Here is a 23,826-nt window from a genome sequence, read left to right as displayed (position 1 = left end):
TTCCTCTCTACGTCCGCTTTCAGTACGTATAAACCCTCCTCCTTGCCTCCCTCCCACTTTTTTTCTTTTCATCCATCTGCTAACTTCTCTCTCGGGCTCAGCTGTCTACGCTCCCGGCCGTAGTTCCCTGAGCAGCTCGGTGTTTCCTTAGTCTGATCACCAGAAAGCATCCGTTCATCACATCGTCACCATGGGGTATGTTTTCCCTCTTGCCTCGCTCTGATCGATCACGACGGACAGCCTTCTGACTTTGTCGACAGTAAGGAAGAGCGTGCGCACCTCAACGTCGTGGTCATCGGCCACGTCGACTCGGGCAAGTCGACCACGACTGGCCACCTGATCTACAAGTGCGGTGGTATCGACCAGCGTACTATTGAGAAGTTCGAGAAGGTAAAGCATTGCCCCGCCTCCCTCGCTCCTTCCCACCACACTCGGTCAGAATATCATGTTAACAACCTCTGCAGGAAGCTGCCGATATCGGCAAGGGCTCCTTCAAGTACGCCTGGGTGCTTGACAAGCTCAAGTCCGAGCGGGAGCGTGGTATCACCATCGATATTGCCCTCTGGAAGTTCCAGACCCCCAAGTATGAGGTCACCGTCATTGATGCCCCCGGCCACCGTGACTTCATCAAGAACATGATCACGGGTACCTCCCAGGCCGACTGCGCCATCCTCATCATCAATGCCGGTACTGGTGAGTTCGAGGCCGGTATCTCCAAGGATGGCCAGACCCGTGAGCACGCTCTGCTGTCGTACACCCTGGGTGTCCGCCAGCTGATCGTCGCCCTGAACAAGATGGACACGGTATGTTACCCCGCACTGCTTGTCAAATGCTCCAAGGAGCCAGACTGACCCATCTCCAACAGGTCAACTGGAGCCAGGCCCGCTACGACGAAATCGTCAAGGAGACCTCCAACTTCATCAAGAAGGTCGGCTACAACCCCAAGACCGTTCCTTTCGTCCCCATCTCCGGCTTCCACGGTGACAACATGCTGGAGCCCTCGACGAACTGCCCTTGGTACAAGGGCTGGGAGAAGGAGGTCAAGGGTGGCAAGGTCACCGGCAAGACCCTGCTGGAGGCCATTGATGCCGTCGAGCCCCCGGTTCGTCCGGTCAACAAGGTGAGTGATCAAGTCCATGCCCTGCTCGACACAGCATAATCTAACTTGCAATCCAGCCCCTCCGCCTGCCCCTGCAGGACGTCTACAAGATTGGTGGTATTGGTACGGTCCCGGTCGGCCGTGTCGAGACTGGTGTCATTACTCCTGGCATGGTCGTCACCTTCGCTCCCAACAACGTCACCACCGAAGTCAAGTCCGTCGAGATGCACCACACTTCCATCCCCCAGGGTCAGCCTGGTGACAACGTCGGCTTCAACGTGAAGAACGTCTCCGTCAAGGAGATTCGCCGTGGCAACGTCTGCGGTGACTCCAAGAACGACCCTCCGGCGGGTGCCGACTCTTTCAACGCTCAGGTCATTGTCCTGAACCACCCTGGTCAGATCGGCGCTGGCTATGCCCCTGTCCTTGACTGCCACACTGCCCACATTGCTTGCAAGTTCGCCGAGCTGCTGGAGAAGATCGACCGCCGTACCGGCAAGTCGGTCGAAGACAACCCGAAGTTCATCAAGTCTGGTGATGCCGCCATTGTCAAGATGATCCCGACCAAGCCGATGTGCGTCGAGTCCTTCACCGACTACCCGCCGCTTGGTCGTTTCGCCGTCCGTGACATGCGTCAGACTGTCGCTGTCGGTGTCATCAAGAGCGTTGAGAAGTCCAAGGGCGGTGCTGGCAAGGTGACCAAGGCTGCCCAGAAGGCCTCTAAGAAATAAGCGCATCACGTGTGACGATTTCTTGTTGGGTGCTTTCATGGTGGTTAGAAATGTGAACATAGACTTGTTCTAAAAATGCCTTGCAATGAGCATGATGATGACCCTTGTTTACCATGGTAGGAGTGGTTTGCGAATTTAGTTAGGGCCTCAATCCAGCGGTTTGCTTCAATCATCGACCATGATGTAGAGTTGGTAGTCTTGCCCAACCTTTCCTTTGTACAAGCAAACGAGGTGAGCCGTCTCCATAACTTGACTGTTCTAACGAGATACCTACCCCAATTTCTATTCCCCGATTACAATCTTGTTCCCAAGCGAAGTGTGACAATCACTCCTGCAGGAGAATTGCTAGTTACTGTTTACCAGTCAAGGCAGAGATATATATATATTGTCATATACGAGTCGTTGTACCCTGGCAGTCCCATGACTTATGTACACCTCTCTACTCTGGTGGTCAATGTTGATTATCTGATGAGTCGCAGTCACTCTTTGAGTACCTCTCTCACTCTGTTGTTTGTCATTCCTTTGTCTCTTGCATTTCGTTTGTCAGATGATGTACATAAATTGAGGTCACTCCCACCCGGATGGGTAAGTAGACTCAGTAGGAACTCCTCTGATACTTGTGATATGCTACTCGTACATAACCTGCCGTAATTCAACAGTCAATATATATCTAGTACAACCATATATATATCTCTCCGATTTCAAATTGACTACGGAGTAGCATGTCCAGACAATGAGAACGCGGGACAATCTCTTCTACCTAATCCCACAAAGGAATAAAAACCTTTTGAATTCTATTAACCGACACTAACGTCCGTTTCTTCTATAAGGAATATGCAGCAAGTATCAGACAGGAGGAATATAATAAACAAGTAGTAGGAGACGAGCCGAAAGATGGATCACCTCGAAGAATTGACACGAAAATACCAAAAAAAAAAAAAAAAAAAACACTCGCTGGCAGAAAGCAGAAAAGGAAAAGACTAAAAGACGGACAAGCCCCAAGGATGGAGGAAAATCAACAAATGCCTAAAAGGAATGGTAGAAAAACAAAATCATGTACAAGAAGGAAAAAGAGAAAAAAAAAAAACAATCAGTAAGGTGGCCGGCCAATCCCACCACTACTGACACGCCGACGCCGCTGGCGCACGCTTTCGATTGCTGGTGCAGCTGGTTGCCGCGGCAAGGCGCCAAAGGCGTCCTCGTCCTCGCGCTCGCGGTTGTTGAGGCCCTCGAGCAGCTTCTCCGCCTCGGAGCGTGCCTCGGCAGCAGGCCCGCGGTGATCCGTGGTTGGGGAGGGCGTGGAAGAGGAAGGCGCGGAGGTTTTCCGCAGACCAAGTGGCAACGGCAAATGTGGCTGCTGGAGGTTGGTGCTCGACCGGCTCTTTCGCTGTGCGAGTGACCGTCGGTGCCCGCCCGCTTCGGTTCCAGGTTTCAGGGAGCCGGTGGACTTGCGCGGGCCTGGCGCGGTGGACGGGCGGTCCGACTGGGATCGCTGCGAAAGCGATGACTGGCGCGAGACGTTCGCCGAGCTGGCCGGGTCGCCGGTGGGGAAGGAGCCGGGGATGGACAGGTTCGGGGGCAGCGGCGGCACCGGCGGGATGTCGCTCGCGTCGTCCGTGCTCGGATAGCCCGACCCTTCGCCCTCGTCAGGCTGGTGATGTCCCGCGGCGGCAGACCCCGATACTTTCGGGGTCTCGGATCCCTCGCGGCTCATCCGGCGGACGCTCTCGCCCCGGAGAGACTGGGGGCGGCTTTCCGAGTGGATGTCCGACACAGAAAACGTGCCGCTCATCATGCTCTCCGTGCTTGATGTGCCGTCGCTGTCGGCCGCGTCCATCCGGCTGCGCAGCGGGCTCGAGCGCCGCACAGCCGCGCTGTTCCCGCGACTGACAGACAGCATCCGTTTGAGATCGTTGACGCGGATAGTCGAGTCACCGCTCGACGCTGCCGGGCTGCGCTTTCCTTCCGTGTTGTGAAGGCCCTCAAGACTGAGAGAACTGCCGTGCTCGAACACACTGGGCGTTTGCTCTCGGCGCTGCGCTGTGGACGGCGATCCTGTGGTGTGCAATGAGCCGCTCCCGATCCCATTGATTTGGATATAGCTTCGTCGGGCCGATGTGCCGTTGCGCGACCCCAGCGACGATGCCTTTGCCGATTCCTCTTGCATGGCTAGACAAGCTTCCCGAGACCACGGGGAGCATAGCTGTTCTTTGATGTCAGCGGGAAGTGCGAGTTCCTGTGGCACCCCCGACACAAAGCCGAACGCCTGACTGCTGGATGTCCGGGGTGGTGACCCAGTAGGGCTCGATGACGCACTGAGCAGGGACGCTGCATACGCATTTTCAATCTGGTAGATGAGCTCGTCCCTCGCTGTGAACGGAGAACACACTGTTTGTGGAGCAGCGTGCACAGGTCCCGAGGCCACACCAGTGATCGCGTCGATGGGAAGTGGCGGCACCTGCAGCTGATCCAGCCAGGCTCCGTGTGACTTTCTCTTGCGGATCTCTCCCTGGATAACGGTCCCAACTTTGGATGATTCAAAGTCAAAGATCCTACTGAGCTCTGAAAGATAGCCGTACACTAGACTGCTGACGTTGATCTGAGCTGTCACCGAATCGAGCAATTGATTCGTTGACAGCCCTTCCTGGAGTTTCAACACCATTGGTAAACCGAACTGGATGGCATTGATCCCGAGGCGCTGGATCAAGCTGCTGAGTAGGAGATGCATGAGGAGAATCTCCGAGTGAGTTGTCGCGAAATCAATCGAGTTGTCGTAGATGGCCAGGTGCAACAGCGATACAAAGTTGTTAGCTGAAGCTTTTGATGCCTTGTCAACCTGTGCCTGCGACACGGAAATCCTCTGCTTGGTGACTTCATCCGCTTCTTTCCTCGACTGCGAGCGACTGAGTCGGCGCGCGTGCGTGGGTTCCCTGACTCTGAGGCTTGTTGGCGTCGTTTCTGACATCAGCCAGTAGATGAATGCATCTGCGTACGCCCATCGCACTTGGGAACTGGAATCACGCAGCAGCCCATGGCTGCCGTCCCAGACTTGAATCCCAACTCTGTTCCGTGTCTCCATGCCCTGTCCGGCCACTGACCTTTTCGTGTTAGCAACGATGAGCACCTGCTTGACTGCTTCCAATGCTGCAACTTTGGCAGCGGCCGAGTGAGCCGACGTTTCAAGCGGTCGCTCACTTGCGGCGTTGTTCGAGGACGCGGCTGATTCGGCCCCGGTTCTTGCGGCTGAGTCTAGAGTAGCATCTGACGGTGTCGAAGAAGACAAGACTCGCCGCACGATGGTCCGGACCATGTCAGAGACCTGATCGGCATAATAAATATGAGTAGCGAGGTTGCCCGTGCATTGTTTGAGAAGCTCGGAAAGTCTGGTTCTTCTCGATGAAAAGTTGGGAGCAGCAGTCGAGTTACTATTGTCGGACTGTTCTCGTTTACCACGTTCGACTTTTTCCCCCTTGGTGCCATTTCCAGGGAGCTCACTTTGGGACTTGGGCGAAGCTTGAGGATTTTGGAACAGGCGAAGGATTTGCTGCACAAACACAGCTAAAACATCGATGACGCTCAGCCCGATTAGATTGACCGGCGACTTCAAGACGGAATCGATCAGAGACGCTAGGATGATCTGCTGGCCAAGCAGATGCTCTTCGAACGCCATATCGCGTAATATTTCGACCGCCGTGACCAGGACGATGAAGCGGTCCTGGACAGGGCACCACTGGACGATCATGTCCAGCAGAATCTTGGCCCAGTCACAGCTGTCCACTACTTCCTTCTCATCGGTATGGTGTTTGGACACGATGAACTGCAGGACAAAACCGGCCGCTGTGCGAAGCTGCGTGCGATGGCTGCCTGCCAAGAAGATACGTTCCAAGCATCTCAGAGCCAAAGTTCGAACCTCCATTTCCGCGACCTTGTCTGCGTCTGCGGTGGTGCCGGCGGCTTCCGCAACGTTGCCTTCGATTGCATCCACGGTGGGCACGTTGGCTACACTCGGATGACGACGTCGCGGCAGTTCTCGTTCGGGCTTTCCACCCAAGACCTGTGGTTTCGCTCGCAAAAATTCCGCGACGTCGTCACCGTTCGCATAGAGGTTCTCTAGGATAACCGGTACGACAATTTCCAGTTGCTTTCCGCCATCCGCTCCCAGCGCTTCCGAGCTCACGACGCACTGGATCGCTCTTAGGCCGACCTTTCGCCACCGGAGCGCCATCGGCCGGCTCAGGGTCGTGCGAGACGGCAAATGGGACGACGACGACGCAAAGTCCGCATACGTTCGAATGACACCATGGTATTGGGTGGCATAGGCGTGGTCGGCGGCCAGGACTGCCAAATCTTGGTTGTTACAGAGTGTCTCGAATGTCAGGATGGTCTCTTCAACCATGGATATGTCATTGGAACGAAGGACGTCCTGGATTGCGGACAGAACGAAGTGGGCATAGAGTGGCAGATCGCGAGGCAGTTTCTCGATCAACGCGGTAAATATCTGCAAAGCGACTTGGACGTTGCTGGCGTCGAAAAAGTCAGCGGTCTGCAGAGAAGTCTCCATCAAGCGAGCATGAACTCACCCAAGTCTGCCCCTCCATGTGTCCCTGGCGATGCGCTTCTGTAAGAAAGCGCCGACCTTGTGCAGTTTGCTCCGGCGCGTGCTGGCATAGTAGAGCAGGTAGGATAATTCACTCGGATTTGGCTTGACATCTTGTACGCCCTTTTGGTAGCGCGGGAAGCACTTCAGGACGAGCACTTGGTGCTTGGGACGGCATGTCTGGCGAACGGTATTCATCACAGGCACGAGCCGCAGGGGGCCACAAATTGACCGCTAACCGAGACTAGCGATTCGATTCCATACAGTGCGAGCATCGATTCGAACGAAAGACGAAGAAGATTCGACGCTCCGGCGGTGTTTGTCCAGCAGAGAATTGAATACTGTCGGGAGGCTCCTGACGACGTGACCAGGGTACAAAGGGGCCGCTGTCGTTGCTGGTGCCTGTCGGCGCGTAGGGGCTCTAGGGGGTGGAGACCGGGCTGAGGGCTTGGGCTGAGTGAGGGCTGAGGGGATGAAACAGAGGTGCCCAGATTAGCAATCGGCCTGGGCGGAATGCGGGCATAGGTATTCAATGCACGAGCAAACCTGGCAAATGAGTAGGGCACTACTACAGGTGTTTTTGAACGACTGAATATCGTCAAAGGCAACCGTGAATCGATGATGTAGAGGACCTTTGCGGATACCTAGTGAGAAGCCGGATGCCGCGGATCGCGAAGAGCACGTGATAACTCTGCTACGAGGAAAACTAAAAAAAAAAAAAAAAAAAAAAAAAAAAAGGGGATAGAACAGAGAAGGAAACGATTTCCCAGAGAACTCGAGTCTGAGTCTTTGATTCTGGATCATCCAGTAATAATCTTGTTGGAACCATTCTTCTAGCAATAGTATGCCATCTGATTCAAGAGCCTGAGCAGCCGGGAGCAACGCCAACGCCAACCCACGGACCATGTTCTGACTCCCAGAGGCATGGGTGGCAGCTTCAAGAAAATGTTGCTCATCCGGAACTGGATGAGACGTCCGGCACGCTGTGGTCGCCGGCACCAGGTACGATATTGCCATGTTGGAGGACCACGCGCCTCTCGCGTGAACCCATTTCAAGACGATGGGATACTCTTATAAGAGGGCGGACCCGTTCGGATGGTAGAGGATATTGATAGAGCGCCGGTAAATCTCCACGAGCCAGACTGCGGAAAATCATGCATGTTTCTCCGAAGCTTCAACATCGCCCCCATGGTCTTCCATCTCCAGCAAACGCTCAATCAACTGAGGACGAATGATATCCCGGCGGAACGACTCCTCCTGCAACAATCGCAAGGCCCGCAATGTTGCTCCAGGATGAGTCAGGAACTGGGCATACTCAGGGGTCTTCCAGTACGAGTAGAGGTAGGCAAGATAGGCCTGGAAAGCCTGGGCGTCTCTCGATACCGTGGATTGATCATTGTCCTCCATGGAGCCTTCTTCCGCGGCGGTCGAAGTCCCAAGCAGATTGGGAAAATTTACCGCCAGGTGCGACAGGTAATGTGGATTGGCGAGGGAGAGGACGAATTCGAGCTCCATGGTAAAGCGAGGATTGTTGAACGACGGAGTCGGGGGTTCAGCGGGAGGTTGAGCTGATTGGGTGTCCATGATGAGGGAAAAGTTGAGGAAGTTGGTTCCGTCGATTGGCGGTCGAAGTCTAAAGTCAGGTCTTTGTGTCAAAGAATCGAGTACTGACAAGCAAAGTTTCTTGCTCTTGCGAGTCTTGCAAGAGACGTCGCAAGCTCCGCTTACAATATGCATGTCAACATCCAAGCGTCTCACGTGATTTCTGGGTTTGTTCGGAAATATCCGGATCTACGTTGCCAAGTCTGGAGGGACTGTACCAGTACGAGTATTCGTACTGTTCTCGTACTTAAGTACGAGTGGGTTACTCGTGGTAATGTATGGGGCGGCTCCTGGGACCGCAGGAATGAGCGCTTTGCGATGCAATTGTCAGACCAGACCGGAATGCTACAAATTGCTTGGATCGCTGCTACGAGAGCACGAGGAGTCTATTAGGTCATGGGCATCCTTGGACCTTGAGTACCTTGACCAGGTGGCAATTTGACTGAAACGCCTTTACTTCTTGACTTTAGCTCGGTACACTCCCATAGGCTAAATGCCGATTGCGCTTGATCCCACATTCGTTATACTTTCATCTCACAAACGATAGTTAGTGAGAGTGAACAGAGTACTCGTATAACATACTCGGTTTGAAAGAAATACAGGTACTTGAAGAGTATACAGAGTACACAATGAGACTATTATTGTGAGACTGCGTGGGCTCTAATCCCTCAACAGAACTGTTGCGTTGGAATTCAGAAAAAAACCAGACATCTCCGGTAAAACTAACGGAAAATAAATAACTTACCAGTACGAAACACTGGTACGAGCACTCGGTATCATTTAGTATCAAGCTAAGCCTAAAGAGGTACTCTCCGAGTCACGAGACCTTATTAGTCATGAGCCAGTCGAGCCATTCCCCTTTGGTCAGGGGTTCGTCTCCCTCAACTCCTCAAGAAAAGAAGCATCACATTATCGCTCCTCTCCGCGCTCAAAAAGGTGTCCGTAAGCCTGAGGCTGGTGTCGATTCTCGCTTGTTGTGTTTGTCGACATCACCGTATCCCTGCCCTCTCTCCACTGGCATTGGGCCAGTGTTGCATACCCTAGCAAACGCCCGGCGATCCTCCCCCGGGTCCGCCGCTCGGAATCCACTTGGTTGCCCGCCCCAGGGGCACCATTTCAAATAATAATATCAGGGGCCTCTTACTCCTCTCCCAAACCCATACCCATCTCTTCACAACGTGCAAGTCGATCGCGGGACCGCTGTGAGCGCAGTGGACTGCGTTATTGAGCGTTCCACGTCAACTCATTTGCCGTTGGCCCTCAAACGGGCATATTGCGAACGACGACTCAGTGCGCCAGAGTCGTTTCAGAAAGGTCCGATCATTCCCCGTTGACCTCTCATCGCTTGCGACCTGTCGCGGACCCTCTGTCTCTGCTGAGACTGCCAATTGTGGCTCCCTCGCTCTTCTCTTGCCTATCGATCGAGTCCTCGTTGCCGCCGCAATTGAGTCCCTGTTGGATTTCGCCCAGTCCAATCGTTCCGCTGCTTATCAGTGGATTCGGTGCCGACGCAAGGAATCTGTTCTCAACCAGCCATATCCTTCAATCATGACGCTCGCTCCAATCTCCGTGCCAGGTTGGTGACCTTAGTCCTGGAATCGAATTAGAAAATGGCTCCATTCCATGGCCCCATTTCATGCCCCCCCTTTCGTCATCGCAAATTTATCTTCATCTTAAAACCCATTCCATTTATCTTAAAGGGACAGCTTCGCCCTCGTTTCTCGTTTGAACTGCTTTACTGACTCCGTTGGCGTCCTCTTTGTCTAGACCGCAAGGCGTCCCCTAATCTAACCGTCAACTTGGGGTCCAATAATCCGTTTCGAAACCGCGCGTTGTCCTCTGGAGCACCGACATCGCCTCAGCCAGAGAGACCGCGGTCAACGAATCCTTTCCTGGACGAGACGGAGCTCTTGTCACCAACACACTCCGCTCCAAGTGGAAAACCGTCGTCGCCTATGTCGGATTCATCGTCCCCGCCCATCAACAATGCAGCGGAACTTTTTGTGAGTGACCCCAAGAAGCATTTTATTCTCAGTGAGGCCGAGTCTTTACTAATCGTGCTTGTTGCTGCGGCAGGAAAGTCTCTCGCTAGATCAGTCCAAGCCAAAGGAGCGTCGGCCGCCACCCCCGCACCCTGACCGGCCTTTCCCCCCTTCCCAACGTCCAAAGGATCGGATGGAGTCACGTCCTGGCCTCAATGATGACGACAGGTCACGACAGCCCCCTCGACCGCCGAGGGAGCCGCGTCCTCGGCCACGACGAAATTCAGAGTCATCGTTGTTTGAGAAGCCCAAGCTCACACCAGAAGAAGAGAGGCGGCGACGAGAAGCTCGGCGTCATCACGAAGGCCGGCACCGGTCAAAGAGACAAACAAGTTACCGGCTGGATGTCATTGACAAGTTGGATGTGACATCTATATATGGTACAGGCTGTACGCAAGGTTACTGTGTCATCTGAGCGTTGTAACACTAACATGGTCTTTCAGTGTTCCACCACGACGGACCGTTCGATGCATGCAACCCCCATCGGAACCGGAAGGCTCGGACCGCACCGCTGCACGCTTTTGCCAAGGACTCCAAAAACATGGCGCTCGGCGGCGCCGGTCCCAACAACTCGGAACTGGATCTTGCCCTGATCCACGGGCAAACGGCCGAAGGATATCTGGACTACAACACCGGAAGTAAGAAGCCGCAGTCGACGGAGTTTGATCCGACGTCAAGGGTTGAACCCGTACACGGAGCGGAAAGTATGGGGCTTGGCACGTCGACGTTCCTAGAGGGAACGCCGGCAAGTCGTGCTGCCATTGAGCGTCGAGATAGTGAGGCAGAGAATATGGAACCATCAGGGGGTGGTCTCCAGCGCAAGAAGAGTCTGGCACAAAGGTTCCGAGGCATCAACAAGAGCGTATCCGCGCGGCCGACGCCGCCGGATGCAACGGCAGGCTCTGCCGCCAGGGCTTCGAGCTCAAACCGTGCGAACGACAAAAACCCATTCATGACGGACTATGAAGCAGCCTACGACTCTAAGACGGCCAAGATTGAGGAGGCTAAGATATCGGGACGCGTACGGGCGTCCAGTAGTCCGAAACCAGCAGGAGGGATTGAGCGAAGAGCGACGGATGAGCGAGCTCCAGAGGAGAACAAGGAGAGCAAGACTAATGGAGGAGGGGGATTCATGACCCGGATGAAGAGCCTGCGGCGGCCTCGTCCGGAGAGGCGGATGCCATCTGAATGAGGATGAGCTTGTGTGTGTGTTGTATGTTTGATGGTTGGCGTTGGGTTGGGTTTTGTGTCTTTTTTTCTTTTTTTTTTTTTTTTTTGTCTTTTTGGCAGCAATCCAGTTCTTTTACCTAATTAGGAAGCTCTTGGTAATAATCGTCCTATTAAGTATCACATGGGAAACGGTATATATACTTCGCGCAACTACTGCATTGACTGAGCATGGAGTCGAGTACGAACGTCTACGCTTCGGAACCAGCGTTTCCCGTCCTAGCCACGCAACTTCTCCGCCGCAGACCCGCGGCAAACAAGGCCGATAATGCCAGCGGCCACGACCGCGGGAACCTGCCCCTCCGGCGGCAGTTCACCATGGGGGTCGGATTACGCGATGACAACACGCGGCTGGTCCGCACAGGCACAATCACTGGTTTCTCGTACGTGAAGGAGCTGAATCAGAGCCAAGGGACGTATACGTACACGATGACGGGGCATGAGCGGGGGCGGGAGAGAATGGGGGAGGTGAGCAACACGAGCTACAACGTCGGAGTTTCTTCTTAATTTCGCATTACGGCTGACGCCGCAGTTTGAATGGAGCTGATGCGCGGGCAAGCTGACGAGGAAGATCATCTCGTCATTTCTCCTCGCTGATAGGAACCATACGGACACCGGGAAAGGGGGAATGGTGGTGTATATCATCCGTCCTCCGCTTGGAGGAGGGGACAGCTTGTTAACTCCGGAGGCGCTGCTCTCTTCCATCTTGGCCGTCGCCGGGGAGCGAGACAGAGAGGAGGATGGAATCTTGACGCGGGACCAGGCAGTCGGCCTCCTCGATCATGTCCATCTCTTGCCCGTACCTGACGTGACTGCGGTCGCGCAGGCCGTTGGTCAAATCTCGGATGAGATTCTTCCGTACGATGGCGACCGTCTCGATGAATCCTCAAGGCCGCTGGAACAACAAGGAAAACAGCAGCAGGTTCTGCTTATCCTCGAGGGCCTCGACATTCTCACCGAGAACCTCATCCGATCCTCCAACTCGCTCCGCGGCTGTGCCGTGATCGTGCCCATTCTCCGCACGTTGACATATCTCACCCGTTCCTATGCGGATCGGCTTGCGGTGCTTGTGGTAAATGGCGTTGGGCTGCTCAGCGTGGACTCTTCCTCCTCGTTATCATACTCGACCGCCGCCCCGGGGTCGGCGTCGTTTACATCATCATCATCATCATCGTTGCAACGGGATACGAGGTCCGCAGATGCCGGATCTGCCGGCGGGGCGTCGCTGCTTCAGTCCGTGTTTGGCGGGTTGGTGGTTCGGCAGCCGCTCTTGTCGCGGACGCTGGATTATGGCGTTGATGTTCATCTTTTGGTTTCGATACGAGGGGACGGGCATGATGCGTCATCGAAAGCTACTGCTGCGGTGGAGGTGGTCAAGGATCGAGTGGGAGGGTTTCTCGGGGAATGGTGCTTTGTGTAGTTACTGCATAACAAAGCATAGTAGCTTCATTGTACCTTTCTTTGTATAACTATCTACATTATGACCATGAATAACGTGAATAGAATGTCAAGGTCATGATTCACCCCGTTCAGCCCACGACCGCAGAACCGCCCGCTCCACCACCGCCTGCGCCTCCTGCTCGCAGCGCTTGAGATCCTCCCGCACCATCGCCTGCTCGAACAGCACGTCCTGCTGATGGATCTTGGCCCATTGCTTGTGCCGCTCGCAGCGTTTCTTGAGGCACACGCCGCGCGCAAACGCGTGTGTCTCGGCGTCCTCGGTGCCTTTCCCTTCTTCCCCCTCCTCCTCTTCTTCTTCTTTTACTTTATTCGGGTGGTGGACACCGTTCCCGTTCGGCTCGTGCCGTTGCTCGTCGAGCATCATCTCCGCCGCGTCGTGGTTGTTGTCGACGCCAGTGGTGTCGTCCTCCGGCGCCTCGAGCTTATTCTCGCGGAGCGCCCGCTGCCCTCGCTCCGATTGCCTCCACTCGTCAAACTCCTCGTCGTTCCACGCCAGCCGCGAGTCGTACCCGCAGATATCCTTCCACCCGCCCTTGGGCTCCCGCTGCTTCAACTGCTCCAGCACGCTCTTGGCCCGCTGCCGCACCAGGTTGATGAATTGCTCCCGCGCGCGCAGCAGCGTCTGGCGGCGGAGCAACTCGTCGCGCCGGCGGCGGAGTCGCTCGAGCTTCGCTTCTTCATCGCCGGAGTAGGCCAGTGACGGTGGGTGGACGTCGAGCCCAAGCTTGTTGCTGTAGATGCTCTTGGGGTCCTCTTTGTGGTTTTCTTGTTTCACCGGCTCTTCCGCCGGCGGCGGCGGCGGCGGCGGGGAAATCAACCGCTCCCCGAGTCGCCGGAACTCCGCCGCCGACGACACCCCCATGATCGCGGCCCTGAGGTCGCCCGGCGTCAGAACTCCGCCGCGACTGCCCACCTCGTTTGGATCAATGCCGAATTTGCGCGATCGGCTCTCGTCGTCGTCGTCTTCCTCGTCGTTGGTCTCCATGTTCGGGTCCCCTTCGCCGTCCACGCTGTGGCTTCGCCATCCACGCGACTTTGTGCTGCGCCGGCCTTGACCGGCGCCCCGACCGGTCTTCGATGGCTGTGGCTTGGAAGAGGATGTTATTCGCTGCGTCAGGCGGCGCATAAACTCCCTCCCATGCTCGTCCGAGCAGTACTTGCTTAGCTCGTGTCGGGACACCCTCGCCGGTTTGCGGCATTCGGGTAGTCGGCACATTCGTTTCCATGTCGTCCGACCTTTGCCTGCCGCCTCGCAGTTGGGGCCTTTGTGTCATCAAATCAGTCGTGCTGTTCATTCCTAGCCCAGGCCCAAAAGCGACTTACAGATATACTTGTCAATCAACTCCGAATCCTTCGGGTCGATGCTGACACACTTGCCATGGAACCAATCCTCACACCCGCCATCGCATCCGATCATCCACGTATGGTTGTCCGGTTTCCGGCAGATACAAAACACCTCGGTCGAATCCTCATCCTCGTCGTCTTCCGATTCCGGTGCTGCCGCACTTGCGCCTCTACTCCCCTTCTTAGCTCCCTTCTTGGGCTGTTCAGGAGCGGGCGACCCCGTCAGCGACGAGGATCCTTGCTTCTTCGCCGCCGAACCTTTGGTGGTGGCGCGCGATGAGGAGGGCGTGTTCGAGCGTCGCTCGTCCACACTCTCCGTATCATTGTCAATCTTGCGTTTCTTAGCCGGCGGCTTCTTGGTCGCCGTGCCCTTCTTCGTTGAGCTCGAAGAGGACCTTTTCGCGCTCGCTCCGGACTTGGACGGCGCCGAGGGCGAGGACCGATCCAATGATGATGCTCGCGACTCTGACTCCCGTTTCAGGTCTGTGACCTTCTTGGGTGTCGCATGCTCGTCTATCTGATCGGTACCATCTGGTTGGGCATGTTGCGTCGTCTGCGTCAGCGGCGCCGGGGGACTGAACGGAGCTCGGTCTATTGATTGTGTGACCGAGGGCTCTGGTTTCACCTCTGCCGCATGCTCATCGTTATTATTCTCTGCTTTTACGAGTAACGAACCGTAGAGGTCGGACCAAGCCAGCTGGCCCGCTGGGTCATCGCCCGGATTCAGTATGGTAGAATGTTCGGGCATGCGATATAGCTGATGGACCCGTCCTGCTCGATCGAGTCCAAAGAACCCGCTCTGACGCCATCCGAGTATTCCAACCACGCGGCCATCATTGACAATAATATTTTGCCGAGTGATGTCATTATGTACGAAGCACAAATCTTCATTGGGCTTCCTCTTCTCAAAGAGGATGTCTCGCTCATCGTCGGACACAGCAGGCAGCGACGCGCTGTTGAGCTCCGGGTTCACGTAGGATGGAACATCGGGAGACCTGTCCACTGTTGCTAGCCGTCGGAGGATTTCACGGCATTCCCCTTTGAAGTGTTGCTGCTCGGCTGGCGACAAATATCTCCAGGCAACCTGAAGCGAAACGCCCGGGATGCGAGTCTCGATGGTAACATTTCTCCCATCGATGATTCCGTAAAAGAGAATGACGGGAACGGCGACTCCAATCTCGCTCAAGACGTGCTCGGCTTTCTTGGCGGCAAGGAATTCATTGACGTTCAGCCGCGACAGCCGCTCGGCCGAGGCACCCTCGGCGGGGTCCCGGTCGATGCGGATGATGACCCTACCAGCCGCGTATGCCTCGCGGGGCCCAGGATCGTTCAGACAATGTTCGCGCGTACAAAACTTCGCGACGACTTCTTTCCAATACTCGACGGCGGCTGGCTCGGAGGCGTACCAGTGCGTATAGCGAGGAACAAAATCGTCGGGACTGGGCGCATACCGGCCGTAGAAGGGACTGCGACCAAGGTAGGGATCAGATTGCGGCACCTTCGAAGGGTCTGCTTCATATGCATTTCCGGTCATCGTGGGACGGTGGATCGCAATGGCCTGCAGTCGTGCTGAATCGGCATTTGCTCACCCGGCACCAGGTCTGGGATTTCCCACAGAGGTCCCTTTTTTTCCAGATATTGCGGAAACATCAAAGAAAAAGAGTCGTTCAATTTGGAACATGCGGATGTCCAACACCCATCGCCGAGATTTCTTCGAAGGAGGACACGGGACCGGTTTTGCTCCGGAGCTGCTGCACAAATAAACTGTAGTCGTTTTTCGAGTTCAGCGTGCGAGCAAAGGCATCTCGGCGTCCGCTCTTTGCACGCAGCGGCCACAGACGGAGTAGTCCAGCGCCCGATTTCGAAAGGGATGCTGGGGTGGTCGCTGCCAGGCCACGCGACGTTAGACTCGACTACTCAACCGTTTCATAAGCAAACTCGGGGAGAAGATCCTGAACGCACCGACGGAGCTTGGAGCTTGGAACACAGAGTGCGACTCGCGATGGCCGACGCTGATTCGCGTGCTATCTATCAGTGAAAAGCTGTTATGCTCGACTCTACTCTTGGCGCGTTTGCTGCCTGAGGAATCATTCACTCTAGGTTAACCTTACTAATTCCTTCCTATTTCTGTACGGAGAATGATTGGATCCCCTTATCGCCTTATCGCCTTATCAGTTCATTCTTATCATATCTTGGCATTCTGGAAAACTTCGGTTTTACTCGGTACGGCCAGCAAGCACTTGCAAACTCGATAAGCGACTTGCGAAGAGGCGTCAACTCGTAGGAATTAATTTCATGCGCATCCCTGTTGATGAACATACCGGGCGAAACGCTGCATGACAGAAACGCTCAAACTGCAGGCTAACCGTCCTCTTCTGACGGAGGCGAATTCCTCTCCGTACGTTTTAAAAAGATCGCCCCAAACCGAAAGTCCTGCCTTTGCACTGAGGAGCCCTGAAGTACGGATACTCTGCCATCGTTGTAGTGCTATGAGTCGCCGGGAGAACGAGTCGCGCCGTGGTTCTGCCATTTCGAATTTGTGTGTGATGTCATATAGCAGTGTTTGGTGGCCATTCCAGTCGAGCGCAAAGCGCAGCGGTTCGTGGACCTAGGTTAGTTAAAAGTACATAGATGGTCTGAACTCTGAAGCATTCGGGGACCGGAGCGAGACCACCCGCTCCGATCGATGCCCAGACGGAGATTGCTGGCAGATTCAAGCGAGCATTTGGTGATTTGATCGGAGGAGCTTGGAGGGTGGCCATACCCTGCCTATCAGATCCGGTCTGGGTCTCGCTTGGGCTGGTCGGGCGGTTTCGCTCCGACCCACCACCGGCCGTGGGGACCCTCGAACGGCGCAGTGTCCACGGACGGAGATGACTAATCATCTCAGCCCGCGATGATTGGATCATGGGACGAGCCAAGGCTTCGGAAGTCGGGAAGCAATTGTTCCTGGCATGGATTACGTAATCCAGGCGAAGTCAAGCTTTGTGGACAGCGGAAAGCGTGGGTTGCAGCGCAGCGCAGCAGAGCCCAAGCGCGGGAGCCTTTTGGGTCTGTGCCAATTCGGCTGGTCCTTGTCGAGCAGAATGGAGTAGAATTCGGCGACTAATCCTGGCATTTTCCGAGCCCTCGGCTTCACGTCCGCCAGGATTGTGCATGCAGTGTCGGAATCTGATTGCCCGGTTTTCTGCACCTGAAATTTATGATGAATCAATCAATCGTCCTGCTTTGTCTTGCGAGGTGACAGCGGTGGTCGACATTGATTTTCATTCATTTTTACGACGAAGACCTAACGTCGTGGATGTTCCATCCATGTACATATTCAGATCAAATAGCAGATTCGAACATTTAATTTCATATCTAGGTAACTAAAGGAAAGGATTACTAAAGCAAGATCCATGACTCATCACTTTGTCAGTTTGAAGAACAATTTTCAATTCCACAATCGCTCATCACTGCCCAGTTGGTGAAGGCGCCCCGAAACCTTCTGGAACGATGGAAAAGTACTCGTACTGTATTAATTAATTGCTCCCACTTCCCAGTTCGGATAGTTAAGATAACTAAAGTAAAATCCAAACTATGTACATACAGTATTTTAAATTTACGGCGCTCGGACTCGGAGTTTGGCACTTTGGGCCGAACGAAACAAACCAGCGGTTCGCTGAGAGATTTGTCTGGCGGCTCTGCCCGCTCCAGCAGCACGTTCCCATAACTTATCCTACATATGCATATCCCTGCAAGCTCTTCTCTTTTTCCTCTGCTGGGTTCTTCTTCTTTTCGAGCCCCTCAGCCCCCAAAATAAACCCATTGCTGAATTCGGATTTTCCCGGGCCCTCTCTCAATAATCCACAGGATCCTTGACATCATTCTTGGCTCCCGCCCTCCTATCCGCCACCCTCCGCGCCAGAAAAGTACCAAGTCGACTCCGAAGTGCACTGCCCAAGTCCACAAGAGATCAGCTCGCTGTCTTGTCGTCGGAATTAGTCAGCGCCCACAGCAATCTACCGCTCAACTCGTCACCGCAATTGCTCGCTTTGAAGTCCCTGCCAAGGAGCATAACGCAGTAGAAAGCGTCTCCTGTCCAGGTTCAAAATCTTGCATAGAGTGGTTCATCGCGACGGAATCACCTTTTCGGCTTTAATCAAACCTGCTCCCACCAGAAGAGCACGTTGACCCTGTGAACCGCACCCGAAGCCCATCTCATGCCCCCCGTCCGGGTACCCCGTGTCCGGCCTTCGCCATGGCGTCCCAGTCTCAGTCCCCGGCCGATGATAAGAGCCACGACGTGAAATTGGCTCCCGGCACGCGGCCTTCATCGCCACCCGGAGAGAGTGCGACAGCCGCGGAAAGCCACCATGATGGATCCAACGGACCGGAGCACGGCTCTCCAGAGCGGGAGACGTCGCAAACGCCAAAACAACTTCCGCCGACGCAGAAGAGGCGAAGGGTCACCCGCGCCTGTGACGAGTGCCGCCGCAAAAAGATCAAGTGCGATGGTCAACAGCCGTGCACACACTGCTCCGTGTATAGCTATGGTAAGCCCGATTCTACACCCCCAGGGTCGGAACACCCTCGCTAACAACCCCGTTCGACAGACTGTACCTATGACCAGCCCTCGAATCGGAGGCGCAATCCCGCTCCGCAGTACGTGGAGGCCCTCGAAGCTCGGGCGCGCAGAGCGGAGGCCGTTCTTCGGGTTCTTGCTCCCGACATTAGCCTGGATGATCCCCGTCTCGATACGGTGACTCCCGAGCAGCTCTATGCGATGCTTCGAAGGGACGGTGCATCGGCCGCATCGGCGCCGAGGCCGGGGTCTGAGGGCGATCGGCAAGATGAGAGCACCGATCCTCCCGATGAGTCTCTTCTGGAAACCATGATGGAAAACTCCGGGTCGTTAATCATGGACGATCAAGGCCATTGGGACTATCTGGGCCACTCGTCGGGCATCGTTTTCATGCAGCGCCTGAAAAAGCAGTTTGGGAATATCGTTCCCCCCATGCGGAACGTCTATCGCCAACGCCCGATCCTGAAGATGGTGGAGGAGAGTCCCCGAGCACAATCCGAGTCGCCTCAAGATTCCACTCTCCCCGCGACGCATGATTTACCGCCTCGCGAGGTCGCGAAGCAACTGGCACGAAATACCTTCGACCACGCTTGCTGCTTGATGCGTTTTGTTCACGAACCTTCCTTTTTCTCCATGCTGGATCGGATATATGATACCCCGTGGGAACAGTTTTCCAACGTGGAGCATAGCTTCTTGCCGTTACTCTACATTGTCATTGCCGTCGGCTGTCTTTTTTCCTACGATATGGGGAGTTCTGCCAACGATGATTATGAAGGAGCCATCGGAAGAGGGTAGGAGATCTCTTGTTCTGCCTTTGTCTTTGGCAAAACCACTGATGTTGTCGCTACCGCTCAGGTTCCAATACTTCAGGACTGGTAGAAATCTCCTGGACATCACCGATTGCCGCGACCTCACGTCCCTGCAGGCAATCTGCTTCATGATCATATTCCTGCAGTCGTCTGCCAGGTTGAGTACCTGCTACTCCTACGTTGGAATCGCCCAGCGTGCCGCTCTGCGACTTGGTTTACACCGTTCCGTGGAAGCCAACTTCAACCCGATCGAACGGGAGCTGCGCAAACGCATCTTCTGGGTCATCCGGCGGATGGATATCTACGTCAGCACCCTTCTCGGATTGCCGCAGATGGTGAGCATGGAAGATATCGATCAGGAGTACCCGCTGGAGGTGGACGACGAATTCATCACTCCCACGGGGATTCTCCCGATGCCGGAAGGCCGCATCTCGCTGATGGCAGGTGCAAACGCCCACGCACGTTTGGTCGAGATCATTGTCAAAGTCGTCAAATACATTTATCCTGTGAGGAACGCCAAGCACCGAAACAAATCCGACCACACATACGTGGTCAGGCATTCCAAGATCCGCGAGATCGAGCAGGATTTGCAAGCCTGGCTGGACGGATTGCCGCCTGCCCTGCGGCCGGGAGGCGAGGTGCCTATTGACTTCGAGCGGTGGGTTTTCGACCTCTTCTTTTGTTTGTTCTTCCCATACGGCTCTTGGTTGTCTAATCATGTTCATTGGTAGGATGCGACAAATGCTGCGAATCAGCTATGCGCATGTCCAAATAGCGCTGTACCGGCCATTCTTGCATTATGTTTCGAAGAGCTCCCAAGCGCGCGGAATTGATAAGCGATCGTATGCCTGCGCCGCAGCATGTGTGAGCGTGTCGCGAAATATAGTTCACATCACGGCTGGAATGTATAAAAAAGGGCTGTTGAACGGCTCATACTGGTTTACCATGTACACCACCTACTTTGCTATTCTGACCTTGGTGTTTTTCGTGATGGAGAACCCCGATCTTCCAGCAAGCCGGGATAGCATCCTCAAGGATGCTCTCGAAGGGAAGAATACGTTGGCTGGTCTGGCAAAAAAGAGCCTAGCAGCCGATCGCTGTGCCTCGAGCTTGAATGTGAGAACCTCGGTTGACCATCGTTGGCACGCTCATCTTACTGACACTGCGACCAGTGCTTATTCAGCAAACTTCCCGAGTGGCTCAAGAATCAGCAGAGTTCGGCCGCTCCACCAGCAAATTTGAAACGGCCTTCCCCGGCAAACACTTTGGCAACCAGACCCAAGGTACAGCGAGAAATAGCTATGTCGGAAGCCAGCCCCTTGCAGAGGTCCAATTCCTTCCCCACGCGGCCGAAGACCGACCCTCCACCAGTGCGAGCAAGTGTAGATGATAGCGCAGCCTTCAGACAACCACAGTCGTGGTTATCGAATGAAGTGGCCAATCTCTCAGCCGAACCGGAGTCCCTGTCGGAATCTCCGTCGCAGCAAGAGCAGTCGGCATCATCAATCCCGCCCACGATGGCCCCCGCACAGCCTTCCAGTACCAAACAGAATCTCCCGGATCTGATGCCCATCATGTTTCCATCTGGGGACCCGTTCGCGTACCCCACTCAGCCCATGTCGACCCTTGAAGACGGCCACTTCAAAGACGATACGTCTCGGACGGCGCAGTTTTTCGGCGATGGCCATCCAAGCAGCGCGGCGGCATCGACATCGACGGCGATTGCGAGCGGAGGCGCACTCGCTGCGGGCACTCCGGGGTTCGATGGTTCCCCGGGGCTCACCCCCGGCAGTTCCAGCGGCGGGATGAGCGGACCGCAACTGGCCGGTACATTCCAGCGCCTTGGTCTACAATCCCAGGCCCAGTCGCCCTCGTCGCGTTCGGGTGGCAGTAGTGATCATGCGCAGAGTCCCGACTTGGTCTCCCTGCCCCAATCGTCCATGTGGCAAAGCTTCCATTTTCCCAGCCAGGGCTTTTTCTCTGGCCAGCAATCGTCGATGGCGGGTGATGCCCCAAGGGATATGGCTGTCGATCCGATGAGCGGATTCGGCCCGATGGGCTTGGAGATGGATATGAATTTCAATCTCGACGACGTGCTCTTTGGAAGCATTGGGGGAGGCGCGAGCGGTTCTTTTCTGGGCGACGACTGGAGTCAGTTGGCCAATTTTGCCGAGCCCTGATGCGACGCGCTTGATGTGGTTACGATGATGCATGGGCTTGGGTAGATCTTGGGGTTTGCCATTTGAGATTCCGGTGTATATGGGCGGGCGTTTGAGGCGAGAGTTGGATAGATATCTACTGCATAGTATTCATGCGTGGCAAGTTGGAGGATAGATGGATATATATTGAGGCTCGGTGTCAAAAATCGTAATAGATATTATTGACTTGGAGCTTTATACTGGAGTCATATCATCATTACCTTTCATGACTGTAAGCACATCGTAGCTCTGCCTATACAGTTTCGAGTGTGATTTGAGAGCAGGTGCTGAGTCAGCACATGGGTTACCTGTTCCAGACTCCTGTCAAGGAGGATTCACTCTCTGATTCCACGAGTCCTAGTTTCATAGTTTCATAACTCGTCTGACTCAATAATAATATGGACGAGAATTGATCATTATATTTATAATTCGGTCAATTATAGCAAAAAGTTAGCAGCATCTTTCCATTGGAGCTTAATCCTCTCCCTGTCAAAACGTGACATGCCGACCACCCCCAAGCTCTCGACCGCGTTAACGTGGCTCCTCTATTTGCTGCCCGTCTACATCTTCGTTATATCGCCGGCCCTGCGCGCGCTGTTTACGTCGAACGAGGTCTCCGGTGCCTTTGACTGGCCGGAGTACGATGAATCGGACGAGTACGAGTTGGTCCCCGGTATCAACATCACCGATGACCGGTTCATCAGCCCGGAGGACAACTCGGGACAGCTTCAATGCCGCGAGAATGATTACCGGGTGCATATCCTCTCCCGAGCGCCGGTGGTGATGTACATTGAGAATTTCCTGAGTGAATCCGAGGCGGATCATTTGACGGAAGTGAGGTACGTTGTTGCTGCAGGACTTCCTAAAGGCTAGTCATATATAGGACTTTCTTGAGGGAAATCAAGCCGGGGACGGAGATAGAGCTGGTTTCTTTGATTCGATTTACAGTAAAGATCGATACACCGCCTCCAGCGTCTACGACGGCATGAGCGAACGGGTGGATCCGTCGGTTCGACTCTCCGACCGCGCGCTGCTGGACCGCGACGACGTGGTGCGATGTCTCGAGGAGCGCGCGCGCGCGTTCCAGGGCTGGCGGCCCTTCCTGTACATTGAGCGCATGTGGGCGCAGCGGTACAACGTGTCGGGTCACTACCGGCACCACTACGACTGGACGGGCAACGGGCAGGGGGCGGACCGGGTCAGCACGTTCATGGTTTATCTGAAAGCCGACTGCACCGGCGGCGGCACCAACTTCCCGCGTCTGCGCAGACCCAAGGATCCAAAGTGGTGTCGGTTCATCGAGTGCGATGCGGAGGAGCAGCAGGAAGCAGGGGTGACGTTTAAGCCGATCAAGGGGAATGCGATCTTCTGGGAGAATCTACGGTCGGATGGCACGGGGTATCCAGAGACGTGGCATGCGGCGCTCCCGGTGCGATCAGGGGAGAAGGTGGGGTTGAATATTTGGAGTTGGTATCAGCCACCGATTCGCAAGCGGAAGAGCAGAATGGGTTGAAATTAGGTCATTGGACAGGATATTCACAATGGTGTAAATGATCGGTTCTTGATCTATCAGGAGTATCATGAGTGTACTAACTACTGTACTGTGTGGAAGTTTGTATGTGACTGTCCAGGAAGAAGAATTCAGCCCTCACGGCTGGCTCACCGCGCCAAGATCCCTCTGGGAGCGTGGGCTTGGCCGCTGGGACAAGACCACAAGAGCGCGGAGGGAGCGGCCAAGACAAGCTCTTGAGGGCCAAGAGCGGACATTTTGTCCAAGACTCGGCCATGCAGTCGTCAGGGAGGAGGAGGATTACGTCCTTCAGGATTAAATCAGTTGATGAATTCTGTCGGTTACCCGGCAAAATTCTGTCCGGTCTGCAAGATGATGCCAGCACTGCCTCACTCTGCGCGGGGAAGCGCTTTTTCCATGATTTGCCACTTTTAGATTCCCAACTCAACTCAATAGTTAGTTAGTAGGTACGGAGTAACCTTAGTTAACGAAATTGTAGGCGAGACTTTAGAATTCCTCCTAGGTAGAGCCTGTTCAACCTTTGTTCCTGACATTGTCAAGCAAGACAAAGTTCCAGCTAGGTACAGTATGTACTACTCGTAGTTAGTTAGATTCTGCGTTCTCCATTCTCTGCCCGGGCAG

The 23,826-nt window shown here is 54.8% G+C and overlaps 7 protein-coding genes across 7 annotated transcripts; 5 read left to right on the top strand and 2 right to left on the bottom strand.

The window, feature by feature from the left end:
- Positions 1-190: 190 nt before the first annotated feature.
- On the top strand, positions 191-1,830 carry VTN31DRAFT_5570 (translation elongation factor EF-1 alpha; the record flags this gene model as incomplete). The annotated part of the gene is made up of 5 exons (XM_069406084.1): positions 191-195; positions 261-390; positions 465-803; positions 866-1,120; positions 1,177-1,830. 5 exons carry the CDS (start codon positions 191-193, stop codon positions 1,828-1,830), a joined length of 1,383 nt encoding a protein of 460 aa, XP_069259727.1.
- A 1,090-nt stretch (positions 1,831-2,920) lies between these two features.
- VTN31DRAFT_5569 (uncharacterized protein) lies at positions 2,921-6,625 on the bottom strand (the record flags this gene model as incomplete). Its single annotated transcript, XM_069406082.1, has 2 exons — positions 2,921-6,350; positions 6,411-6,625. The coding sequence occupies 2 exons, from the start codon at positions 6,623-6,625 to the stop codon at positions 2,921-2,923; spliced, it is 3,645 nt and encodes a 1,214-aa protein (XP_069259726.1).
- A 2,952-nt stretch (positions 6,626-9,577) lies between these two features.
- VTN31DRAFT_5568 (uncharacterized protein) lies at positions 9,578-11,263 on the top strand (the record flags this gene model as incomplete). Its single annotated transcript, XM_069406081.1, has 4 exons — positions 9,578-9,605; positions 9,797-10,032; positions 10,106-10,451; positions 10,515-11,263. 4 exons carry the CDS (start codon positions 9,578-9,580, stop codon positions 11,261-11,263), a joined length of 1,359 nt encoding a protein of 452 aa, XP_069259725.1.
- Positions 11,264-11,926: 663 nt separating this feature from the next.
- VTN31DRAFT_5567 (uncharacterized protein) lies at positions 11,927-12,718 on the top strand (the record flags this gene model as incomplete). Its single annotated transcript, XM_069406080.1, has 1 exon — positions 11,927-12,718. The coding sequence occupies one exon, from the start codon at positions 11,927-11,929 to the stop codon at positions 12,716-12,718; it is 792 nt and encodes a 263-aa protein (XP_069259724.1).
- Positions 12,719-12,811: 93 nt separating this feature from the next.
- VTN31DRAFT_5566 (uncharacterized protein) lies at positions 12,812-15,637 on the bottom strand (the record flags this gene model as incomplete). The annotated part of the gene is made up of 2 exons (XM_069406079.1): positions 12,812-14,022; positions 14,083-15,637. 2 exons carry the CDS (start codon positions 15,635-15,637, stop codon positions 12,812-12,814), a joined length of 2,766 nt encoding a protein of 921 aa, XP_069259723.1.
- A 2,706-nt stretch (positions 15,638-18,343) lies between these two features.
- Positions 18,344-21,656, top strand: VTN31DRAFT_5565 (uncharacterized protein; the record flags this gene model as incomplete). The annotated part of the gene is made up of 5 exons (XM_069406078.1): positions 18,344-18,638; positions 18,699-19,458; positions 19,523-20,134; positions 20,208-20,592; positions 20,649-21,656. 5 exons carry the CDS (start codon positions 18,344-18,346, stop codon positions 21,654-21,656), a joined length of 3,060 nt encoding a protein of 1,019 aa, XP_069259722.1.
- A 1,003-nt stretch (positions 21,657-22,659) lies between these two features.
- VTN31DRAFT_5564 (uncharacterized protein) lies at positions 22,660-23,187 on the top strand (the record flags this gene model as incomplete). The annotated part of the gene is made up of 1 exon (XM_069406077.1): positions 22,660-23,187. One exon carries the CDS (start codon positions 22,660-22,662, stop codon positions 23,185-23,187), a length of 528 nt encoding a protein of 175 aa, XP_069259721.1.
- Between the last annotated feature and the right edge of the window lie 639 nt (positions 23,188-23,826).

The sequence above is a fragment of the Thermomyces dupontii genome, assembly GCF_041956625.1.
Source record: "Thermomyces dupontii strain NRRL 2155 unplaced genomic scaffold VTN31scaffold_5, whole genome shotgun sequence".
Classification (NCBI taxonomy): Eukaryota; Fungi; Ascomycota; class Eurotiomycetes; order Eurotiales; family Trichocomaceae; genus Thermomyces; species Thermomyces dupontii.
Note: the sequence above shows the minus strand (reverse complement) of the source record. Positions and strands in the feature narration are given on the sequence as shown.